Consider the following 11,291-nt stretch of genomic DNA (forward strand, 5'->3'; position numbering starts at 1 on the left):
GGGACAGATTTTTCCCCGTCCCCGTGGGAACTCATTTTCCCGTCCCATCCCCGTGAGTTCTTTTCCTATCCCTGCCCCATTCCTGCAAGCTCCTTCCTCATCTGCACAAGCCTCAAACACCTTAAAATCATAAGTGTTCAAGGATTGTGCGGTTTAGGTAGAGCTTACAGGAATGGGGTAGGGGCAGGGACAAAACTCATGGGGACGGAACGGAGAAATTGAGTTCCTGCGGGGATGGGGAAAAATTGATCTCCGTGTCATTCTCTAGTACTGTTCAGTGGGCCTAACGGATTCTTTCCTAGGAAGGGAGGCGGTCTGCCCTAAAGTACCACACTTGGGTTTCCTTTTTTGTTTTTGTTTGAGTTTCAGGTCCTCATAAGATGGATCAGCAGCAGCTGTTGGCGTTCCTTGCAGGCGAGCGGCAGAAGCAAGGCGAGGACCTCCGAAGTCCTAAAGTCCAACCAAGACTTGTGGTATCGGAGCCAAGAGCACACAAGGCGGCAACATGATGAACTCTTGATGGCAATGGGCGAGCAGACAAAGGCGCTGACCCAACTGCTACAAGGACCATCTACGAGTCCCGCCGGTGAACTAGTGCAGAATCTTGTGCCTCAGCCAGCGGTAGGATCCAATCCTTTATCTATGCAGAATTTACATAACTCCTAGCGATGCACCGGATGAATTCCTTAGTGCATTTGAGAGAGTAGCCACCACAGCTGGTTGGCCACAAGGACAGTGGGCAGTGAGACTTTTACCTTGCCTGGCAGGCAAAACTCTAGCAGCATTTCAAACCCTTAGCCCAGACCTTGCCAATAATTATCAGGCTGTGAAAACACACATTCTTGAGTATTTAGGATTCACACCAGAGTATTACAGGCAGAAGTTTAGAGCCACTAATGCAGTGGCAAAGAAAGACCTAAGGCCCTAGTGCAGAGACTCTTGAAGTTAGCTGAGAGGTGGCTCCAGCCTTGCCAGGGTGACCTTAGAGTTCTCTTCACCGAGATTGTGAAGGAACAATTCCTGGAGTCAGTCCCTAAGAATCTGAGGGGCTGGGTCAGGAGGCAAGGGTGCAGAAACCTAGCTCAGGTACAGGAGGAAGCTGAAGTTATTTAGACGCACAGAGTTCGTTTGAGGAAGAGAAAGCTACCTCCACACATAACTCGGAAGGGAGTAAGGAACAGTCCCGGGTGGATAAAGCTACACAATCTCAGGGTCAGTCCCACAAAACCACAGGATGGTCCAAACCTAGGGAGGCCTCACAGAAGGAGGGTCCCCGTTGCTTTCGCTGTGGGAAAAGTGGGCATACCCAGCGCTTTTGTAGGGAGAAAAGGGATTTTGTAGTCGCCCGAGGACCAGTCAAGCCTAACCCTAAAGAATATCAGGTTTCAGTCTCTGTAGCAGGGAAGAAAGTATTGGCCCTGGTAGACACGAGGGCCGAACAGTCGGCGGTATCCCGCCAGTTCTGGGCCCAAGTGTGGGGAGCAAATGGCTTAAGGAAGAGTGCTGAGAAGGTTCCCATTTTGTGCGTACATGGGGTGTCCAAAGAGTATCCACTCTGTCCCATTACTATCAAGTATAAAGGTGAGAGCGCGCACATCAAAGTGGCGATGTTGAACTCAACCCCTTATCCCTTAGTCCTTGGGAGGGACTGGTTATGCTTGGCTCAGGAGGAAATCCTAGGTAGTGAAAAGAAAGGCGCCCCTGGGAACCAGACCAGATGGATGTTAGGAGCCAAGGTAGAAGGGAAGGAAAGACAGGCAAGACTCCCTTTGTGGCATAGGCGTCAATCCAGAGGGCCGGGTCAAAAGAAGTGGTACCCGACTATTCGCTGGGTTCCCCTCTCTGACAAAGCCCATTCGCTGACACAAGCTTATGCTAGGGCAGCAGGATTTGATTTGTATGCAGCTCAGCTGCAAATCATCCCAGCCAAAGGAAGAGCTCTGGTATTTACAGATATACAAGTATCTCCCCCGCCAGGTTCCTATTTACGGATAGCTCCTCGGTCAGGGTTAGCGTTGAAACACTCCTTGGATGTAGCTGCAGGAGTAATAGACCTCAACTTTAGAGGGAATTTGGCCGTGTTGCTAGTTAACCAGGGGATACTGAGTACATGGTTCAGTCCGGAGACCGTATCGCCCAAATGGTGTGCAAGCAAATTGGGTACGCCAAGTTGGAAAAATGGGTTTTTGTTTTTTTGCGGGTGTCATTTAATTTTACAGAGGAACAAGTTTTGACTTTTGCTCTGATCTAAGTGTACATTTCAATAAAGGATTTGCTATCCTGATCCATTTGTGTGGTCATTCCCACTGCATTTTTGATTATCTTAATCCTTCTGTGGAAGCATTTGGATCTTTTGCTTGTGATAAATTTTAATTAACCGCCCGACCCAGGGCAGAGTTTACCCGTTTCGACTCAGTTTTCAAAAGCAGGGAGAAAGCCATGCAGATTACAAGACAATTGCACCAAGGTAGCCGATGCTCAACGCTCACAATGCAAACCCTATTGTGCAACAGCAAAGAAAACTACTTAACCAGCACTCAACGTAGATAACATTTTAAATGTCATGCATGGATAATTCATGATATTAAACCAAAAGTAAGGGGAGGAGCGTGCCTGGCGCCCAAAAGTTTCTCGGTAAGTATGGCTCTTGAAGTTCCGGTTTTGTCAGGGTATGTGTACAAGCACACGTTAGCACTATTTTTCTGCACCATTAAATAAAAGCATTTCCAGAAATGTTTGCACTTACATTTTTGAAAGGCTTGTATTTAAGCACAGAAAGGTGATAACGTGTACTTTTTTACTTATGCTGGGACTAGGACGTTTGTTTCTCACTATAAGCACTTAGAAGCTGCACGAGCTTCCTTCTGCTTCCAAAAGGCAACAAAACTGGCAGTCTGATGTGAAAAATTGAGAAGAAATCCTCTCTCCAGCCCCCTCTATGCTGCTTCTAAGTTGACATAAGTTTTCAGCATTTTAAACCATCATTTGCCTTATGCATTGTGAAGGACTACTAAACTGACCTCATTTGCATCCATTTAAATGCATGTCAAAATACAACTTGCAGCAATGTTTAATACCAGGGTGCAGCTCAAGGAAATCTGCTGCCTAAGGCGAAAGATGAAGGCAGCGCAGCTGTTGTGCGTGTGCCCTTATAAACGACAACAAAAAAAGTTGTGCTAGGACCCGCCAAACCCTCGCGATGCTGCGAGCTCCGCACAAACCCCGCACAAACCCGATCCCCCTACTAAAAAAAAATAAAAAAAATCGGCAGGGAGAGGGCCCATTCTCTCCCCTCTTATATACTGTACCTTACTTTTAAACAGGAGGGATGCTTACTTCCTCAGGCCGCCTTTTCAAATGGCAGCCCTGCCCCTCTCAGCGTATCCCGGGATGCAGTGAGCGGAGCCTAAGGCTCTGATAGGCTCAGGCGCCCAGTGCCCCGCCCATCCTGAGTCAATCAGGGTCTTAGGCCCCTCCCACTGCAACCCAGGATGCACTCGGGAGGGGGCAGGGCTGTCATTTCGCAGAGGCGGGCCCAGAGCCTGGAAGGAATGGATGTCCTTCCTGCCGATCTTCTATAGAAGGTACGGGGGGTGGGGGATGTCCTGGCCTTTTGGCAGGAGGGAGTGGGTATCCCTCCTGCCGATCCTTGGAAAAACAAAAAAGAACGGGAGTGTTGGGGGGCAGTGGTCACCTTGGCGAGGACTCGGCTTTTCCTTTTAACTTTAGTTTGAGCAGCTGCTGTGCGTGTGTTCTGTGTTAGGAGGTGCCTTAGACGCCTGAGCCATTCAGGGTCTTAGGCTCCTCCTACTGCATCCCAGGATGTATCTGGAGGGGCATGGGGAGTCGTGGTGTGTGGGGGGATTGCGGCGTCTTGGTTTTTGGAAGAGCATAGCTCGAGTGGAGTGAGGGGCATTGGGAGAAAAAGATTGTTTTTCACTTGTGAGTGTGTGTTGTGAGCTAAGGTAGGATCACGAAATTTTTGAAAAGAAAAGCCTGCCACCTGTTGAGGTGGAGCATGAGCAGGATTACGGATGACCACATCAGTAATTGCAGTTGGGCTCGGTGTATGCAGGCTTTATTGAGGACTGAGGAAGTACACTCATTAATCATCTCTAGGCTAGATTATTGCAACACTTTATACCATGGCATAACCCAATAAGAAGGCTACAGATAATACAAAATACTGCAATAAAAATTATTACTAATTCAAAAAATATGACCAGGTTACACCACTTCTGCAGGCTGCACATTGGTTGCCAATCACACATAGAATAACTTTTAAAACTATACTGTTAACTTTTAAAATTCAACAATCACATGCTCCGACATTTCTGGATTGTCTCTTGATATCGTATTCTCCATTTATTAACTATTCCTTCTTTAAAAAATAATAGGGACCAGGATATCTACCATTTTCTCAGTTATAGCACCCCAGCTTTGAAACAATTTACCATTATACTTACGTAATAAACCTTCCTTAGAAAAATTCAAGTGTTCCTTAAAAAATTTTCGTTATAAGGACGCATTCGAAACATAGACAGCATAACTTACCAATTAGAGAATGACACGGGGAAAAAATCTGTCCCCGTCTCTGCACCGTCCCCGGCCCACCATCCTCTGCACCGCCCCGTCACCGACGTTCCTTTCATCGCCCCGTCACCGTCACCGCCATCCCTTTCACCGCCCCGTCACCGCCACTGCCATCCCATTCACCGCCCCGTCACCGTCCCCGTCTAGCACCCATTTTCTTCCCTCCGCTCCCCCATAGTCTGGCATCTGTCTTCTTCCCTTCCAGCGTCTTCTCCCCACTCTGCCTTCCACATTTCCTTTCAGGGTCTGTTCCTCTCTACCCTCTTTCAATGTCTGTTCTATTCCTTTCCACCACCACCCTTCCCTCCCTCCTTTACCATCTGTTCCTTTCTACCACCCTTCTTTCATATCTTCTATCAGTCCCCCCACCATCACTAGCAGTCTCTCTTCTCCCTTACCATGAGCAAATAGAACTTCTGAAAATTGTATTGCTGAGGCATTATTTCTAGTACGCCTTTTTTTCCAGATGGATAATGACATCAATTTTATAATTCTTACTGTCTGCTCTGATTTCATTCACAATTTGGGTTGTGTTTTGTACCTGAGGATTCCATGAGGCATTTAACCTTTTCCTGTCTCTTCTGTGATTTCAAGTTGATTCCTTCAATAATGGAGTCTCAAGGCAGTAGCAGTTTTCTATTTTGGGCTCTTTTGACATTGTTTAAGGGATTTCTTGTACATTTAGTGCTGGTCTTCTTTGATGAGGTCACTTCAGAATCTATTTCCAAGGAAGAGAAACTTTTTCCTTTTCACCCCCTCCTTCCTTGTGTGAGCCGGAACACGCGGTCCCCGCAAGCAAGTAATTTTATATCATTTTCATTCTATTCATTCATAGAAATTAAAGTCTAGATAATGCCAGTAACATAACAAAACATGATTTTACAAAAATAATTCCCTGCACAGTCAAGCCTGCAAGGATTACTAGATGTCTTTCAGCAGCTCCCCTCCCTCCCTCCCCCTTACCTTTGTGGCCAAGTCAAAATGATCTACCAACAATAAAATTTTAAAAACACAAAGCACGCTGTACGCAGAGAAAATGTTAATTATCATTTATATTCCGCGGGTTTTCAAAGAGGTCAAGGCAGATGACTTTATGCAATGTCACCTCAGTAACAACTATACAAAAATAGACAAATATTCCCCCTCCCTTTTTACTAAACTGCGATAGCGGTTTTTAGCGCAGGGAGCTGCGCTGAATGCCCCACGCTGCTCTCGACGCTCATAGGCTCCCTGCGCTAAAAAACGCTATTGCGTTTTAGTAAAAGGGGGCCATAGTGCAAAATATAGACAGCAGATATAAATTCTCAAAACGGACACATTTTGATCACTAAGTTGAAAATAAAATCATTTTTCCTACCTTTTTGTCTGGTGATTTCATGAGTCTCTGGTCCTTCTGATCCTTCTTCTTTCTTCTCCTGCCCCCCCCCCCTCTTTCTTTCTCTCTCCCCCTGGCTCCCCTCTTTCTTTCTGCCTTTCTTTCTCTCTCCCCCTGACCCCTCTTTATTTCTGCTTTCTTTCTCTCTCCCCCTGCCCCCCCCCTCTTTATTTTTTCCTTTCTTTCTCTCTCCCCCTAGCCCCCACAAAGCCATCGTGCCAATTTCTCCACTTCCAAGATTCTTTCCCTACCCTCACCCCCAAGCAAGCAGCCGATTTCACCCTGCTCCTTCCTCGATGTCCTGAACTTCATCGGACAGCAGCAGCATTCACAATTCACTGATGTTGCCCGCTTCAGGCCTTCCTCTCTGTCGGGTCCTGTCTTCATGAAAACAGGAAGTAGGCAGGACCCGGCAGAGAACAAGGCCTGAAGCCGGCAACAGCAGCGAATTGTAAACGCTGCTGCTGCCCGAAGAAGGTAATGGAGCACCGAGGCAGACCGCTTCTCCCCCCTCCCAGCCGAATCCCCGCTGACCCTCCTATCTCCCCCCCCCCCCGTGAACCTTTCCGACCCTCCCAGCGAGAGCAGCAAACCTCCTTCGCGGCTTTCTCCTCCCTCTGTCGCGTCACTGATGCCAAAACAGTTTGGGTTCTTTACACATCGGTTGTTTCTACTTTTGTTGATCTCGTGCATTTATAGATTGCTGCAATCAAGATTTTTCTTTAAAAGGTTATCTGGATCCCACCTCTTTCCCCCCCCCCTTTACTAAACCGTGATAGCGGTTATTAGCGCAGGTAGCTGCGCTGAATGCTCCACGCTGCTCCCGACACTCATAAGAACTCTGAGTGTTGGGAGCAGCGCAGAGCATTCAGCGTGGCTCCCCATGCTAATAACTGCTATCGCGGTTTAGTAAAATGAGGGGTTTGTTGGACTATTTTTACATGGGTACCCCTGTCCCCCTTTCTTTTGTTAGTGCTCTAAATATTACAATAGGCCAGAGAACATCTTTTTGAGAAAACTGAACAGGCCAAATTACTACCGATCACTACATACACTACAGATTACGATGTAGACAGAATACCTGGCTTTAGTCATACAGGTAGAACTGAAAAATTATGGTAACTTGCAGAGCTATTGTTAGTAATTTATAATTTATTTAAAATCCAGCATGGTACTGGAAGACTGGAGGGTGGCCAATGTAACACCCTAGACAAATAGACTAATGAGTTTTACATCAGTGCCAAGCAAAATAGTAGAGATTATTTATTACAAAGAGCAAAATTATAGAGTATATACATAAGCATGGATTAATGAGACAACGTCAAAATGGATTTAGCCAAGTGAAATTTTGCCTTGCTAATCTATTACATTTTTTTGAAGGAGTGGATAAGGGTGAGAGAGTCGATATTGTGTATCTGTATTAAAGTACTTCATGAAAGATTTCTGAGGAAATTAGAAAGTCATAAGACAGGAGGTAATGTTTTGTCACGGATTAAGAATTGGTTAAAAGATAGAAAACAGAGAGTAGGGTTAAATGGCTAATATTCTCAATGTAGAAGGGTAAATAGTGGAGTAGTTGCTTATTATGCCACAATTAGGGTTCGTTTTACAAAGCCACGGTAATGATTCTCCTTTGGCAAGTGCACCGAAGCTTCCTATGAGCATTGGAGCTTTAACTGCAGCGGCTGGCGATAAAAAAAACCCTAATGTGGCTTCAGAAAAGGGGGCCTTAGTTTTTTAGGACTATTTGTTAGAACCTAATTATTTTTCTTTTCTTGGATGGTAGTATTCCCTCCTTTAATATTGGCTAGTTATGTTTGGGGGGGAGTGGGGTTGTATTTTTTCAGACTTTTATTTATTTAAAAAATTTATATAACGTTTAAACAAAATCAAACAAACATTAACATATAATCATCAGAAAATCACGTGAAGTGCCCATCAAAAGAACAGCCGCAAAGATCAGTTCCTAGAAAAATGCATTAACACATAACTGCGTTTTCCTTTTTTTCCTATTTCTTCCATCTCTGTACTTTATTCAAAATTTATTGAATTGTACTAATTAAAATTTCAATTAAAAAGTGAGAGAAATAAGGTGCTAGGTACTCAGTACAGGTTTGCACCATGGTATATGGCTGAACTTAGGAAGCTGAAGCAGGGTTGTAGATTGTTTGTGTTGATACATTTTCTGTCTACTTGGGGATTTGATTACACTCCTGGATGAGGTTGCATGGAATTAGAATTTTTTTAGTCTAGGGCAGTATAGCACAAACTGTGTGCCACAAGACGCCAGCGAGGAGGAGAGGTGTCAGTGCCAGCTGACTGCCTACAGGATATGTCTCTCATCACGAGAGGCATCTCCTGTTAACGGGTGCCTCTCCTCTATCTGTTCTTCTCCTTTTCCAACAACCTCCCCACCGACGGTAATTGGAGGCTCAGGGCCATGGCAGGAGGGTATCCTCACATGCGTGAATGTCGACATGATAATCACACACATTCACGTGACATCCACGCATTTCCGAATGTTCTCCAGCTGTGGCCTTGCGTTTAGTGTGCCACAGCTTTAAAAAGTTTGCAGCACACTGGTCTAGGGCAGTGGTTCCCAACCCTGTCCTGGAGGACCACCAGGCCAATCGGGTTTTCAGGCTAGCCCTAATGAATATGCATGAGAGAGATTTGCATATAATGGAAGTGACAGGCATGCAAATCTGCTCCATGCATATTCATTAGGGCTAGCCTGAAAACCCGATTGGCCTGGTGGTCCTCCAGGACAGGGTTGGGAACCACTGGTCTAGGGTTTTCTGGTTAGTGGAAAAGGTTTGGGAGGATTTCAAGTTTTAAAGATAATGGGGTGGGACAGCTTGTTTGGAAGACGAGGTTGGCCGAGTTCATTGGCTCCTCTTGGCAAAACAAGGGATTCTGAATAGACAGTTGTCCCTGGTTGTGCCCACAGATATTTGTAAAGCTGTATATTCCAAGCAAGATAACTGTTTGTGCTGGACTTTGCACATCATCATTGGTTGGTTTGGAGGGAAGGCCCTTGATGATAAATGCATTGGACAAGATTTTTTTCACATCTGGTAGACTGGGCTTCAGAAGAGCTGTTTTTAAAAAGCCAGTTAGTAGACCCATCTTTGGTTGAGAATTTCTGACCCTTCTCCAACTACTATGATTAGGAAAGTTGTGGTGCATCAACTGTTGGGATATTCTATAGACTGATCACTTGCTTGATGTTAAGCAGGAAAGATTCTTCTACTTTCATAGCATTGGTGGCCCTAATAGATTACATACATCAGATGTTGGATAGCAGCCATCAGGGATCTTGCTGTTGTCAAATTTATCTATAGTGTTTGACACATCAAGCCAGGGGTTTTAGTCCAGCAGAATTAATTTCTAGTCACGATTCTTCATGTAACGCGTCTCCATGGCATCACTAAATCCATTACACCAGGGGTGTCCAATGTCGGTCCTCGAGGGCCGCAATCCAGTCGGGTTTTCAGGATTTCCCCAATGAATATGCATGAGATCTATTTGCATGCACTGCTTTCAATGCATATTCATTGGGGAAATCCTGAAAACCCGACTGGATTGCGGCCCTCGAGGACCGACATTGGACACCCCTGCATTACACCCTCTAGATCAGCTGTCTTCTTTAATTTTTAAGCTGGGGCCATTTTGGATTCTAATAAGCTAAAAGAGAGCTACCAGATATTTTTCCATACAGGCCACAGCCTGTATGGAAAGTGTATGTCAATGACATCTATCCTTACCAATCCACCTTATTTTCATTGGTGGGGCGTTTCCTCAAGTTTGTGAACATTTCCAAATGCATTCTCCTTTGTCTATTGAGAAATACCTTGTCCTGCAGGTATGTGGCTCTTCCCCACAGACCCCCATCCGTTTTACTCTTTCTGTCCTGAGCCTGGGTAGAGAGGCACAGTAGCAGAAAAAGACAATGGGGGCCACCCAGAGGTCTTTGGGGGCCATCATTGAAGAACATTGCTCTTGATCAGGAATTTTATTTTCCATACTACAAGGATTACATAGATTTCCCAATGTTGCCCATTTTCCCCACTTTTATGCAAGTGTTTTAATGTTTTACTTAACCTGAGAGTTTTGTCCATCCAGCTATCTTTCCTCCTCAGTGGGTTAGCCAGACTATTCCGGAAGATACTTCACTCCTTCTTTCATAGATGGGTGTCATGTCTGCTCTGTGACACTTGAAAAAAACCATCATAATATAAACTGCCACTCCTCCTTTGCTCTCCCCTTCCCCTCACCAGTTCATCTCTGCAAAGCAACCCAGGGAACCTGCAGGGATTGGCCCTGAGTATGTCAGCATGTTGTGAATGAGCTCAAGAACTAAATCATTGAACACTTAAAGGTAGCATAATGGCTTCTTCTGCATCTGGGTCCTGTGACGGAGGCAGGGCTCTGATTTTGAGCTTGCTCAGCATCCTCACTCAGAACCTGCTGCTGCCACACCCAGAACCAGCTTCTGCATTCCTCCTTCTCCCCTACTATTCAGAAGAGATGATCAGGGGCGTTTATGAATAGTGATCCCTGGAGGTGGAAGGGAAAAATACATTTCTGGACCCCCCCATTCATTTTTTTAACTTTGACGATGGCCTAATAGTGTGTTAATCCTGTCTTTTATTTGTGCATATGTAACTGGATGAATTCATAAAAAGACAGGCAAGAATGAGGAGCCATTATCCTTGTGCCACAAGGGTAGCAGTCCTGGCCCTACCACTCAAAGAAGATTTAAGGCTAGCAGTGGGTGCTCCCAAGCACTACCCCAAGATATGGAGCATGAGCAAGTTTAAAATCACACTTCTATGAAATCTTTCTTACTCAAATATTAAACAGTAGGGACCTCCCACTACTTGGAGATACCGCATTTAGATTTATCTTCCGTTCTCAGTAAAGACTTTCCACAATCACAAACCTCACAGAAACTCAAAAAGAGGGAGAAAAAGGGCCTCAGTTCGGTTTCATTTAGCCCCCCAAAATTCCCATCTTTTACTTATGTGAAGTTTGTTTTCAAAACCTGTTAGCAGCAAGTTGAATACACATCTCTGGCGTATAATAGCACAAAGCAAGTTGAATACACATCTCTGGCGTATAATAGCACAAAGATGCAGTCCCTTAGCTTTTAGATGATGATTCGCTGTTCCCCGTCTCTATTGCAACGGATTACCCTGGCGGTGTTTCTTTCATCCGCAATCAATCAGATCCATTGTAGGGATCCATGAACCCCCACCGCCAACTCTCACTGTCTTTTAGAAAAGTTGGGGCTGGTCTAGCAATTGATGGTGGCAGCAGT

At 45.3% G+C, this 11,291-nt stretch overlaps 2 protein-coding genes across 6 annotated transcripts in view; one reads left to right on the forward strand and one right to left on the reverse strand.

The window, feature by feature from the left end:
- Window positions 1-3,381, reverse strand: part of ORC2 (origin recognition complex subunit 2) — a 157,923-nt gene extending 154,542 nt beyond the window's left edge. Inside the window, exon 1 of one of the 4 annotated variants that reach the window (XM_033945473.1) lies at window positions 3,309-3,381. Coding sequence is in view for 2 of the 4 variants with exons in the window: in XM_033945472.1 (XP_033801363.1) it covers window positions 3,021-3,035 (15 nt within the window). In the remaining 2 variants the exon portion in view is untranslated. Of the gene's footprint in view, window positions 1-3,020; window positions 3,260-3,308 lie in introns of those variants that run through there. The other 3 variants (XM_033945474.1, XM_033945472.1, XM_033945475.1) reach the window with 3 other exon arrangements.
- LOC117360892 (queuosine salvage protein-like) overlaps window positions 336-11,291 on the forward strand; it is a 43,040-nt gene continuing 32,084 nt past the window's right edge. Inside the window, exon 1 of one of the 2 annotated variants that reach the window (XM_033945477.1) lies at window positions 336-621. In XM_033945477.1, the coding sequence (XP_033801368.1) occupies window positions 520-621 (102 nt within the window). In that variant the 5' untranslated portion in view covers window positions 336-519. Of the gene's footprint in view, window positions 622-3,455; window positions 3,585-11,291 lie in introns of those variants that run through there. The other variant, XM_033945478.1, reaches the window with a different exon arrangement.

Source organism: Geotrypetes seraphini, chromosome 5 (assembly GCF_902459505.1).
Source record: "Geotrypetes seraphini chromosome 5, aGeoSer1.1, whole genome shotgun sequence".
NCBI classification, from domain to species: domain Eukaryota; kingdom Metazoa; phylum Chordata; class Amphibia; order Gymnophiona; family Dermophiidae; genus Geotrypetes; species Geotrypetes seraphini.